The sequence below is a fragment of the Zonotrichia leucophrys genome, chromosome 11 (assembly GCF_028769735.1).
Source record: "Zonotrichia leucophrys gambelii isolate GWCS_2022_RI chromosome 11, RI_Zleu_2.0, whole genome shotgun sequence".
Lineage (NCBI taxonomy): Eukaryota > Metazoa > Chordata > Aves > Passeriformes > Passerellidae > Zonotrichia > Zonotrichia leucophrys.
Window position 1 is genome coordinate 1,601,194 of NC_088181.1, and position 13,523 is coordinate 1,614,716.

General features: G+C 47.9%; 1 protein-coding gene across 4 annotated transcripts in view; it reads right to left on the reverse strand.

Moving 5' to 3' along the window:
* Window positions 1–13,523, reverse strand: part of ZC3H18 (zinc finger CCCH-type containing 18) — a 47,662-nt gene that overhangs the window by 33,795 nt on the left and 344 nt on the right. For 2 of the 4 annotated variants that reach the window (XM_064723166.1, XM_064723167.1), the window contains exons 2-7: window positions 7,571–8,172; window positions 4,875–4,959; window positions 3,930–4,078; window positions 3,460–3,552; window positions 1,687–1,844; window positions 170–202 (exon numbers count right to left, since the gene is read on the reverse strand). In XM_064723166.1, coding sequence (XP_064579236.1) covers window positions 170–202; window positions 1,687–1,844; window positions 3,460–3,552; window positions 3,930–4,078; window positions 4,875–4,959; window positions 7,571–8,158 — 1,106 coding nt within the window. In that variant the 5' untranslated portion in view covers window positions 8,159–8,172. The remainder of the gene's footprint in view (window positions 1–169; window positions 203–1,686; window positions 1,845–3,459; window positions 3,553–3,929; window positions 4,079–4,874; window positions 4,960–7,570; window positions 8,173–13,523) is intronic. The other 2 variants (XM_064723168.1, XM_064723169.1) reach the window with 1 other exon arrangement.

Below are 13,523 nucleotides of genomic sequence, written 5' to 3' on the forward strand. Positions count from 1 at the left end.
AAAATAATTGGCACCACCCTAAAAATAATCCAATCTCTCCACTGAGTCAGCTGCTGAGGGGACAGGGTCTGTCTGTGGCCCCAGAAGTTGGAGGAAATGCAATGAAAAAGAAAGGCAAAGGAAAATTCTCTTACAGTTGTAACAGTACTGGAATCAAAGACCTGCTTACCCATAGTTAATGTTTTCTTTGATGTCCACCTCCCTATAGTCATTCAAAAAAGAAAAAGGGATTCATGAACTACTGAGACAACTCCACAGGTCACAAGACAGTGCTGAAAGCATTTTCCACATCCCAGCTGCACTTCCAGTGCTCAGGTGGCTGCAAGGTGTCCAGCTGGGCAACAAATTGTGTGTGGGGAGGAGAAAAATCAGCATTTTCTAGAGCTTACAGCAGCAGATTCATAACTTTTCCCTTCACACACAATGAAGATATTTTAATGCCACAGCCTGTTCACACAGCCTTCAATTTTCAGGAATTCCAGTTGTTGGATGAGTTTTGTTTAACACTGCTTATGTGCAATACATTTTTTTATGGACTATATGAAAACCAGGCCTGCTCTTAACAATTCCTACATCAGAGAGAGCCAAAATATTGCTGGTGCATTTTATAGGGCAGTCATAAAATGAAGATAATGGATGAACAGCCCCAGAACACTGGGGTAAACCCCAGGTGCCTCTGAGAGGAACACAAGGCCAAGATCCAGAGCTAATTAAACTCAGGAAAATATTAATACTTTAGGAATTTCTTTTCCTTCAGGCAGCAGAACTGCAGACATGCTTTTTCGTATTTTTTTTTAATTAGGGAAAGGAATTGCACCACAGAGCAAATCAAAGAATATTGAACAAAAGCTTAATCTGCTCCTTTTCAGAGGTTTTTTTTGTAATTCATCCACTCTAAAATAAACAGAACTAAGCCTTGCAAACCCTCTGGGAGTGGAAATATTTCCATAATTTGTCCATGTAGGAAGAACAGAGGATGCACAAGCAAGGAGAAACAAATCCACCTGTATTCCTGCAGAATCCAAACCTCTTTCCCAAAAATTCTCTTCCCATTCCTTTTCTTGGCTTGAGAACTCCCAAACAATATCCCAGAGCTGGGGTTGAGGTCTCCAACACTTTAAATTTAAACCTTAAAACCCCAACGACCTGAACACTTAAATTTAGGGGGCTTGTTGTGGCCAGGTACCAGCTTTAACTGGGACCAGTCCAGGTGTTTGTTAAACCAGGAACCAGCTTTAACTGGGACCAGTCCAGGTGTTTGTTAAACCCTTATGCCGTCTCAAGCCATCAACTGGGCCATCCATTTGACTTCTGCCCACTGGGACACCCGCTCCTGCACCTCGCCAGCCCTCAGTTTCTTTTAAATTCTCATGGTTGGGATAAGGAAAAAAAGGGAGAAAAAAAGCTGGAAGAACACACTGGTGTGAGGGAGGCAATGCAGAGCTGGAGAGAGCCCAGGAGGAGCAGAATTCAAGGAGATTGGAGGCAGGAAGGGCTCAAGGAGACCGGGAAGGAAGGTGGGGCTGAACCGGAGCGAGCGGAGGCGGCTCAAGCTCTCAAGCTCCTGTTCAAGGGAGCTGCTCCCTGTTTGGAGGTGTCTGGAGGGCCAGGGGACCCCAGGCAGGCTCCCTGCAGTGCAGCCCCACCCAGGGGTCCCTCCCTGGAGCTGCCAGGGCTGTCTCTTACGCGGGGTCCCGCACGTCGCGGGTGATGCGGTAATTCCAGTCCCGGAAGAATTCGTTCTCCTTGTCGAACTCCCGCTCGTCCTCCCCGATGGTCACTGTGAACCTCTTCTCCTCAAAGTCAGGCTCCTGCTCCTTCCTCATTGTTGCTTTTTTTAATACCTTTTTTAAAGAGGAGAAAGGTATTTTTAATACCTTTTTAAAAAGAAGAATATTTTTAATACCTGTGGAAACCCAGGAATATTTCTGTGTCTGCTCTGGGGTGCCCTGACCCCTAGGGAAGCACTGACTTTGACCTCCAGTCATGGAGAAAGTTTCCTAAACTCCAGAATAGACTAGAACCCACAAAAGTGTGAAATATATTATAGAGAGTAGTGCAGGTGCATCACTTGGTGTGAAATTTAGATTCTGGGATTTTTAGTGTGTTGTGGAGGGAAGGGAGATGGAGGGCACAGGACGCTGTCCTGGGTTTCTTCTTCACTCACTTTTACCCTCATTCATGGAGAAAGTTTCCCAGACTTCAAGATAGACTGGAATCCACAAAAGTGTGAAATAGATTATAGAGAATAGTGTTGGTGCATCACTTGGTGAGAAATTTAGGTTTTGGGATTTTTAGTGTGTTGTGGATGGAAGGGAGATGGAGGGCATAAGGTGTCATCCTGGGTTTCTTCTTCTTCTTCTTCACTGACTTTGATCCTCATTCATGGAGAAAGTTTCCTAAACTCCAGAATAGACTAGAATCCATAAAAGTGGAATCTATAATCTATAGATTATAGAGAGTAGTGGAGGTGTATCACTTGGTGAGAAATTCAGATTCTGGGATTTTTAGTATGTTGTGGATGGAAGGGAGATGGAGGGCACAGGGTTTTATTCTTCATGCTTCTTCTTCCTCCTTCTTCAGGGGTTTGGGTGGTATTTTGTAATTGGGCAGAAAAAAAAAATCCACACTGGGGGCTCTTTGAGATCAGTTAAAAAGGAAAATAGGGAAAATAATAATAAAAAATAAAAATAAAAGGGAACATAATCTAGGTGTCAGTTCTTAATTGGATAGGTTCGCTTTAAAAGACCTTGGAACAAGAGACTGTTGGCCATTTTGTGCCCTCTAATGAAAAGCTGCTGAACTCACAGTAGTGAGACTGTTTTACTAATAAAAAATAATAAACCTGAGTCCAAACACAAATTACTGTCTCAAGTGCCTTCAATCCAAACCCAGAAAAACCAATGACTGAAACCACCACAAATACCTTTTTTTAATAAAAAAAAAAATTAATACCTTTTTAAAGAGCACAAAAATAATGTGAGGAGAGAAGGTTCCTGAGGCAGGGAGAAATTGGAATATTAAAAATCCTGCCCTCAGGAGGTTTCCTGCAGTCAGAGCACCTTCTTCCCTCACAATGTGCAGGATATTGGAGACTTTTCCTGATTAATTCCCTGTTCCACCAGCTCAGAACAGCAGGAAACAGAAGTTTCTCCCCTGCAGTGATCACAAACTGGAGAAACAGGCACTGAAGGGAGGCAAATTGGATCAGCTTAAAGCTTTGCTTTGTGAAGGGCTGGAGTTAAGGGCTACAAATTCCCACTTTTTTTGAATATAAACACCCCACAACCTGGATGTGAGCTCCTCTTGGCTGTCTAACAACTGTGATGTACAACCAATCACAATTAATAGATTAACAGGCAAAAGGAACAGAGAAAGAGCAAGACACCTGTGCTCCAAAAAGAGCTTTTTTTAGTGGATTCTGGAGGCAGCCAGCAATTCCCTGAGGAAGGAATTTACCTCTTTAGCGTGCCGGAGTCCCCTCTCCCAGGCACTTTCTGTGGGAGGGTCTGGAGGAGGTGGAGGTAAGATTTCATCAACCACTGGGCCTCCCTGTTGGGAAGGTGAGGAGAGCAGGAGAAGACACTTGAGTTAGTTTGAAACAGCAAAGCTGTGCTTGGTAAAGCTACTCAGAGTTATTCCGATGTGCCTCAGCAGGACTAAGCTGGGAAACCGTGGAATTTTACCCCCCTCTACTGGCAACTCCAAGATCTCCATTTAAAAATCACACGTCCAACTGCTGAGGTATTAGGTCAAATAAAGAGGAGGAAAATCCCAGGATCATGGGTTGGAAGGGATCTCAAAGCTCATCTGGTTCCAGTGGAAGGGACACTTCCCACCAGCCCAGGCTGTCCAAAAGCCCACCTGGAGCAGTGCAGGGATGGGGAGGGTGGTGCAGAAGCCATGAATGGCCAGGAGAGGTTCCATACCCAGGGGTTGGCTGGCATCAGCGGGTGAGGGCCCATGGGAGGGGCCCCGTTGGGGGAGAAGGGCTCAGGTTTGGAGATGAGTGAGTAATTTCCTTTGTCGTTCACTCCGGGGTGGATAAAGCGACAGTTCATGCCCCAGGTGCAGTGTCCTGTGGGAACACACACACACACACACAGCTGTTAGACCCTGCTCCCAGCAGCACCCCAGCCCCCAAAAAACCCTCACCAGGCAGGTAAAACCCTGTAAGGAGTAATGTTGTTGGAGGTGTTTGAGTTTTCTCCTCTCCAGCTGGGCTGGGATTTACCTGTTTGCACATACATGGCACTCTCAGCCTGCCAGAGGGGACAAACAGATCCACACACAGATGGATCAATGTACAGGAACCTTATTCCAGTGGGATAAGGGAGGGCTGGACACACTCTGGTAATTAAATGTAGGAATAAGCCTATGAGATCCTCATTTGTTAATGACAAACATTTCCCATTGGGAGCTTTGCCTTTCACAGGAAACCTGAGGGCAAAGCAAGGACCACAGAGCATCCCAAACAAACAGGGACAGAATCATGGGATGGTTTGGGCTGGAAGGGCCTTAAAGCTCATCCAGTTCCAATCCCAACATCTTCCACTACCCCAGGCTGCTCCAAGCCCTGTCCAGCCTGGCCTTGGACTCTTAAAGAGATCCAGGGGCAGCCACAATGTCTATGTTTTATTCCCTGAAAATCTCCTTTTATTCACCTCCTCCAGGCTCACCATGCTGATGGCAAAACCCTTTCTGTGTAGTGGCTCCATGAAAATTCAGCTTTGGCCACCAACAAACAGCAAGGTGGCACTGAGGACGCTCGGGGCAGAATTTATCATGTAACAGCAGCTTAATGGAGAACCAAAATCCCCAAAGAGGAGCAAGGGCAGCAGCTCTGGCTCCTCCAGCCCCCAGGGTGGGGTTACCTTTCATGAAGAAGCGGCAGGTGGGCCTGGGCCTCACCTTCCTGTCGTTGGGGTCTTTAACCTCCCCTTCTTCCAAGTCATCATCCTGGAACAGACACACAAAGCTGACATTTCATGGGGGACCTGACATTTCCCAGTCTTGTTCAAACACTCAGAGCCACCCTGGGGCAAAACCACAGGAGAAGAACAAGGCCAGGTTACAGGAATGCCCCAGAGCACCTGCACAAGGGGAGGACAGGAGAGTCCAGGTGGCTGTAAAAGCACCTTCCACTGTCCCAGGCTGCTCCAAACCCCATCCAGCCTGGCCCTGGGCACTGCCAGGGATGCAGGGGCAGCCACAATTCTGTGGGCACCCTGTGCCAGGGCCTGCCCACCCTCACAGCCAGGAATTCCTTCCCAAAATCCAAATTAATCCTGCCAGTTCCACCTCATTCCATCACTCCATACCCCTGTCCAGAGTTCCTCTCCAGGGACAATCTCACAAATGAACTTTTCAGGATAAATCCAACAGATTTCTTCCAGTCATCTCCACCTTCCCTTCCACTCCTCAGCTCCACAGTGGAATTGGGAACCAGCTCAAACAAAACTCTGCCTCATCCCCAGGGACTGCAGCCCCAGGAGACAATTCTGGTGGCTGCTCCAAGATTAAGAAATAACAGCCATGAAACACCTCCAGAGGAGAAGTTCTTGGAACTTTCAAATACCAGCATTTTCTCCTTTCTCTAAGGAAAAAAAAACAACTTCTCTGGTTTTGTTAGGCTGCACTTGGAAAGCCCAAAGGAGCTGGGGATGCAGGAGACAAAGGTACAAAGACCAGAGGTGTGTCAGGGGTATCTGGTCAGGAAATCAGGATTTTATCCTAAAGGACACCCTGGTTTTCCCTCTCTCTCTGCCTCCATTTCTGTTTCCAGCATGTGAAACACATGAAGAGGGAGCATCTGGATGGGCCTTCCCTGTGCCTGGCAACAGCCACTCTCTGGGTGGAAAAGATGAGGAAAATTCCCTCCTTTGATGCACTGAGCAGCTGGCAAGAAGGAAAAGCCATCCCTTGGCTGCAGACAAGCCCAGGAGCACAGAGAGGAGCGTGAGGAGCCTCTGCTGCTGCAACCTGAGCCAGCCAGGGACAGGGCTCTCCTCAACAGCACCGGATTTCAAAGCCTGCACTTTTATTCCAATTAAAATCTGCATTAATATTCCCCTCCCTCCACGCCAGGAGGCTGAAAGCAGAAGAAAATGCAGAGCTGGAGGTTTTCCCCAAAGCTGGGGCTGGCTTTCAGGGCTGCATGAATGGGAGAAGCAGCTCCACTCTGCTGCTTTCAAAAGAGCTGTGTGAAGTCTGCAACAAAGGGGGAAGTATTTATTTCTGGGAGGTCTCCTTGGAATCAGGCAGCTGAGAATGCTGTTATGAGTTAATGTATGAAAACCAGGGTACAGATTCATCTCCTGCTTTGTGAGGAGAGCTCCCAAGAATGCCTCAGGCTCCAAAGGAGAGCATTCATATTTTAATCAAGGAGCAGGCATAGAGTCAGGGCTCCAGCAATTTTTTTTTTTTCTGCCCATAAGATACTGGAATTCCTTCTAACTGATTCAGGAATACACAAAACCTTTGGAAAACACGTGTTGAACAAAATCACCTGCCAGGATGGGCACGAGGGTGAAAAACCATGTCACTTTTGAAAGCAATTAAACTTGTTGATGAATTATGAAGAGTAAAAAGCACACAAAATTTAGAGAAAAGGGAGGAGGGTGTGTGCAGTGAGGCTCAGGAGCTTGCCAGGCTGCTGTGCCCAGCTCAGAGCCACAGGAATGGGGCTGGGAGGACAGAGCATGTCCCCTGCCCAGCTGAGGAGCCCCAGGAGAGACCCCAGCCCATTCCAGGGCTTCCCTGCCTGTCCCAGGGCAGTCCCACACCCTAGCCCAGCTGTGCAATGGGAGCCAGCCCAGGAGCTCTGCACCAGCGATTCCTCCTCACATTCCCCCCACTGGGATGCACCTCCAAACCAGGAGCCCACAGGAAGGGTTTTACTGGAATTACTCTGCCCTGTTTCCCTCATGGAAAAAGAGGAAATTGCAGTTCAGCTGCACAGCTCTGCAGAGCTCCCTGCTGAGCACAGCCATGGCTAAAGGTGAGATTTTCCCTAATCCCCACCTGCAACTAAACCCCACTTCTGATTTTTCTGTGTATCTTGGTTGATTCAAACACTGCACATCCCTGACCCCATCCCCAAACCATGCTTTGGGAATTTTCCAGAAACCCCAGCACCTTCCATTGCCCTTCCATGCACCCAGATGCTGCTGGAACAGCAGCAGGATCAGGGTTTGAGCAGCACAGCCACCCCCCAATCTGAACAGCTCCTGGCCACCCCATCCATGGGATTTGCTGGCAGCATCATTCCCAAGTGCCCCTGGAGCTGAGGCAGGGCAGCTTCTCACAGCACTGCAGCCTCCCCACACTGAGAGGGATAAATCAAGAATAAAGCCAATAAATACAACAGAAAAGGGCAAGGTGCAAAGCTCATTTGATGGCTCTGCCACAAAGTTTTGGTTCAGCAAATGGATCAGGGCCTGCTCCATGCTCTGGCCTTACCTCCAGGGAAGGGGTTCCCTGCACACCAGGGACAGGGATATTCCCACCAGGAGGAGGAAGGAAGTGCAGTGGGAGAAGCACCCCAGGGCTCTGCCCACCTCCGACTTACATCAATTTCTCCATCATCGATTTCCCCATCATCCTCTTCTTTCTTCTTCTCCTTGAGGGGATCCTGCCCATCCTTCTCATCATCACTTTTACTGCTGGATTTCTTCTCATCCTCAGGGGCATCATCTCCTTTCTCCTCTTCCTCATCATCCTCCCCAGCAGCTTTCTCCCCGTCCTCCTCTGCAGGAGCAGCGCTGGGTTCCTCGGGAACCTCCTCATCATAGTCCAGCTCGTGCTCATCCAGCTCCCTGGTGACAGAGGACACTTCCAGGTCGTTTGTCCTGTCTTCCTCCTCCCCCTTCCGGGGCCGGGGGCTCTTCAGCTCCACGCCCTGCTCGTTGGTGTCGGATTCCTGCGACTTGGCCTCACTCAGCCGATCTTCCTCCTCGTCAGAGTGGTTCTCCTCCTCCTCTGCCCGGCTCAGGGCCCTGCCTGCCTCCTCCTCCTCGCCCAGGAGGCTCCCCTGGCCACCCTCCCCATCGAGTTCCCGCTCGGAGCCGCTCTCCTTCAGGACCTCCTCATCAGAAAGCTGCTGGTCCTCTTCCTCAGGAGAGCAGGGGTTTCGCTCCGGGCTGTCGGGAACGTCCATCAGTCCCCGCGAGCCTGCAGGGAGAACAGCTCTGGTTATGGGCAGCAAAGGGGGCAGGCAGGCAAACCCCACCCTCAGGGACTCCTCCTGCTGTGCTCTGCTTCCCAAGGAAAGGTTCTTGGAGCTCCTGGAAAGCCAGGCTGGATGGGGCCCTGAGGAACCCACTCCTGGAGGGAGAGGAGCTTTGAGGTCCCCTCCACCCCAAACCATTCTGGGATTCCAGAAATTCAGGAATATGGTTTCCCTTCAAGAGGGAAATTCAGAGTTTAAACTGATTGCAATATTGTCCCAGCCTGGAGTGTGCTGCCCTTCACAGACAATGACAGAGCTTGAGGTTGGAATTTCATGGAGTCCCAGACTGGTTTGGGTTAGAAGGGATCACAAAGATCCCATCCCACCCCTGCCATGGTAGGAACACCTTCCACTGTCCCAGGGCGCTCCAAACCCCATCCTTGGGCACTGCCAGGGATCCAGGGGCAGCCACAGAAAAAAAATCCCATAAATTATAGAAATGCCTGACTGGAACTGGCTGAGCTGACTGGGTCACATCCACACAAAAGCTCTAAATACCCTAAAAAAAAAAAAAAGAGCCATAGAATTACAAATCATCTTCATTTTAATGTGTCCCATGTTTCACTCCAGCTGCTCTCTGCAAGTTCATTTAGTGCTGCCACAAACCCATGGCATAAATGAGCAGAGTTCCACCTGTTATTTTAAAAACCCTTGGAGCAGAAATGCTACAAATGTCAGTCTGGTTGCTTTTTAAACATACCCAGCAATCCATCATGAAATCAGAGTTTACTGATCTTTGATTAAGCTGCCATTTCACCTTTTCCTGACACTTTTCCCTGTTTGTCCAGCTGGTTTTGCACAGGAAAGGTGATTTCCCACCAAAAAGCCACCCAGTCACACCAAACACTGCCCCAAGTAAAGCAAACTGAGCCTTCCCAGCACCTGAACCCCCAAAATCTTCTGGTAACGAACAGAATTTGCTGCAAACTCCCAAGATCAAAGTCCCACTCCAGAAAATGCTGTTCCTTATACTGTGGGAGGTCTGCAGAGGAGTTAAAACCAGAAAATAAATCCAAACCACTCCCAGAAGCACCTCAAGCTGCATTTTAGGGCTCTCCCCAAGCCCCCAGGGCCCTGCTGCTATCAGGGAATTGATAAACACGAGATGATCTCAGCATCAGCAGGGCCCAGAGCAGCAGAAAATCCACATTTTGAGCTTCCTCTGCACACTGAAGCTGGTTCTGGCTCACCAGCAAAATTCTGATTTCCCTGACAAGGTCAAAGCCAAATGAAAAACCAGAAGTTTCCTCCTGGTGACAACAGCTCTGAGCAGTTCCCCAGGATGGAGCTGAACAAATCCTCTCCTCATTGAGCACATCAAGCCTGATCTGAGCTCACAAATTCCTGCACAAATCATGATTGGCTTTAAGAGCCAGCTCAGATTGAGGATTTTAATTGCCCAAGTGCCTGAGAAGTGACTCTGTGTGCACACAAAGGTCAGCCCAGAGAGGCCACCACAAATATCAAAGCTGCCAGGGCCACGTGGACTCAGGAAATTTGTTTTCTGTTTTCTTGCAAATAAGCAGCAGCAAAAAAATAAGAAAAAAAAAAGTATTTAAGTGAAGCAAATGGCTTTTTGTGTTTGACATGGAGACCTTTAGAGGGATGGGAGGAAACAAATATGTTCTGATGGTGAGGAATATAAAACATTGAAATACAAAACACTGACCTGCACAGCAGCTTTTATAAAATCCACAGCATCCAGCAGTTGTAATAATTTCCTATTAATTTCCATCAGCAGAAATGATAAGAAACACAATAAATGATGGCCCAAGTGAGAAGGGCTCAGAAAATCCAGGCAGGGAGGGTTTTTTGGGGTGTAATTCCTTGGATTCAGGGATTGGGCTGCTGCTCCAAGATTCCCCAAAACCAACAAAGCAGATTTTGGCAGCAATCTTACCCTGCATGGAAATGGCCCAAAACAAAGCCCAGATGTCCAAGGGTAAAATCAGCAGCAGGAAAAAAAAAATTGTGAGTTGGAAATTAAAAGGAAAACTGCCTGATGATGGAACAGGACAAGTTTAATTCCAGTTTTAAGTGTTGTCTTAATCTGCAAATCAATTTATTCTAATTTTTTTTTAATTCTGCAAGGGGTTTTTTTGAGATGGTTTTTTAAACTGCAAATCACTATTTAGCCCAAATCTCTGGAATTGAGAGAGGATTTTTAATCTGCAAATCACAATTTATTCCAAATCTCTGGAATTCTGAGAGGTTTTTTTAATCTGCAAATCACAATTTATTCCAAATCTCTGGAATTCCGAGAGGTTTTTCTGGAGAGGTTTATTTAATCTGCAAATCACAATTTATCCCAGATCTCTGAAATCCTGAAAGGTTTTTGGGGCTTTTTGAGATGTTTTTTAGGGGTTGTTTGGGGTTTTTGTACATTTGGGGTTTTTAAATTTTAAATTTAAATTTTTTAAATTTTAAATTTAAATTTGGGGTTTTTTAATTGCTTTCTGCTGTCCTTTAGGGAAACATAAAGACAAATATCACAAAAACCTGAGAAAAATTGGCTCCATGGAAATGCTTTAAATCCAGCAGCAATGACAGAAGTGGCAGAGCAGAAACCCCCAGGTTTCATCCTTCCCTCATCATAAACTTGGCCTTTTTTTGTGCCTTAAAACTAAGCCAGTTTCTTCCTAGTTCAAAACCAGTTATAAAAGCAAAAAATTAACTCTCCTAAGCCCCAGATAAGCTTGTTGGACTTGCAGCTCAGGCAAGAGGCAGGGCTGTATTAATGCCTCTCACTGAGCAGCCTTTTATCTTGAGAAATCTTCCAAATTCAGGCAAAGCTGCCTTTGCTCCCAGCTGCACAACTATTTCTGTTCCAAACCAGCTCCTTTTGCTCAAAGTGTGTCAAATGTTCCTTCCCTGAGTGTGTGAGCAGCCTGGAGCAGCACAGGGCACTGGGAATTCCATCCAGGCTCACAAACTCTCCTGCTCCCAGGATAAATGAGCTGGGGCAGCCTTGTCACAGGGAGGAAAAGGAATCAATAATGGACATTTTCAGGCAAAAAAAAAGGGGTTTTTCCCTGGTTTTGGAATTATTTGGGCATGCCTCAGTGAGCTGAAAGCCTCTTCAAAGCAGGTCAAAGCTTCTCAGGGCAGAAATTGAGGATCTGGCAGCAGAAGTTCCCAGGAGTGAGGAGGTTTTAGCTCCACAACATCTCAGTGAGGTGGAAGTTTCACAGCCTGGGCTCTGGAGTATCTCAAATTAGGGAATGAAGGATGAATTTATGCTTCATGATGCTCCTGGATTGATCAGAGTCCTGTGGCTTGAATGGGTGGGACAGAGATGCTCCTCCTCACTGTGCCTGGATGCACCAGCAAGGAGCCAATCTGTTCCTATTAAAGCCTCCTCAGAAACATTTCAAATCACACATTTCCCCCCTAAAAAGGGGAGGAGAAATTTGTGGACATGCTCCAGCAATTTAAACTCACCTGCTTCACTTTTATATTTTTATCAAAGCTTAATGACATCCAAGATGTTTGAACTGAAAGCACTGGGGTTGAGCAGCCTTGCACAGCACTAAAGGCAGGCAGAGAAAAACCCTCTGCTAAATTGCCTTTAAAAATCCACTTCCACCTTGCCAGGATACATTTCAAATAAAATCCTGAACCTCACACTTTTGTTAGCTGATTTTCACAAGGCCAGAGGAGTCAGGGCAGGAATTCTTACCCAGCAGCTCCTTTTGCAAAACCAGGCCAAGTTTCTTCTCTGTGTTAATTTAACAGCACCAAAAGTTGCAAAATTAAAAAGGAAGAAATTCCAGGCAGGAACTGAGCTCCTACAAAAACCTGGAGCTGGGCAGAGCCATCCATTTCACCCTTAAAATCCTACAAATGTTCATGGATATGAAGAACCAAGAGCATTCCCAATTTCTGTGCCCCTGGCAGCCCTGGGGGATGTCACAGGACACATGGGAAGGAAAGAAGAGAGGAAGCCTTTTCCTTCAGGCTGAAATCTTTGGGATAAAAGGGTAAAATCCCATTTCTAGAAGCCAAGGAGGTGCTGTGAATGAGACCCATGAAATCCAGGGGTAAAGCAGGGCAGGAAAGCCCTGGAGCAGGGTGGAAGGGCAGGGCAGGGACCATGAGGGAGCAGAGCTGACAGGACAGGGGAGGAGAGAAGGGCAGCACACAAAGGTTCAGGGAACAAAAAACTGCAAAATCAGAAACCAACACAGGGAAAAACGTGGAGGAGCAGTGACAGCAGGAATTCAATTCCTCAGGATCCAGGAGAGGGGAAACACAGAACACTGAGAGGAGGAACCTGTGTGCAGCCCTGCCCTGACTGCAATTCCAGCTGCCAGCAGGGTTAATGAACCAAAATCCTCATTTCTGTGCCATCCTTAGGGAGCTCTGAGGTGCAGGGTGCCCAGGGAACTCAGCAGCTCTCAGGGCACCTTCAATGCCCAAGCTCAGCCCTGTGGGGTCAGTTTGGTGCTCAGGGCATTTCCAGGAGCTGGGTCTGAAGCAGAGCTCAGAGAGTTCTAACTGGGAATGTTCCCCTTGGATTTGTGGTGGGCACTGAAGGGAAAAGCAGCTGCAGTTTGTTTTCCCAGCACAGCTGATTTTCCTGCAGCTCTCCCCCAGCAAATGCTGAGTGTGAGCTCTCAGGGCCTCAGGAAGAGACAACCAGAGGGTCACACCTGGGTCCAGCAGGATTTGGGATAATCCCACTCAAAAGACTGATATTGGATCAGCAGCTGCAACTGAGGGACCCCAAACCCATCTCAGAACTGACCCTGCAGGTGATGGACCCCAAACCCACCTGAGAGCTGACCCCATGAGTGACAAACCCCAAACTCATCCCAGAACTGACTCCATGAGTCAGTCATGATAAAACCCAAACCCATCCCAGGACTGACCTTACAAGTGACAAATTCTAAACTAATTCAGAACTGACCCTGCAGGTGAGGGACCCCAAACCCACCTGAGAGCTGACCCTGCAGGTGAGGCACCACAAACTCACCTCAGAAGTGACCCTACAGGTGACAAACCCCAATCCCACCCCAGGACTGACCCTGCAGGTGACAAACCCCAATCCCACCCCAGAACTGACCCTGCAGGTGACAAACCCCAATCCCACCCCAGAACTGACCCTGCAGGTGACAAACCCCAATCCCACCCCAGAACTGACCCTGCAGGTGACAAACCCCAATCCCACCCCAGAACTGACCCTGCAGGTGACAAACTCCAATCCCACCCCAGGACTGACCCTGCAGGTGAAAAACCACAAACCCATCCCAGAACTGACCCCGTGACAAACCCCAAACCCATTTCAGACCCT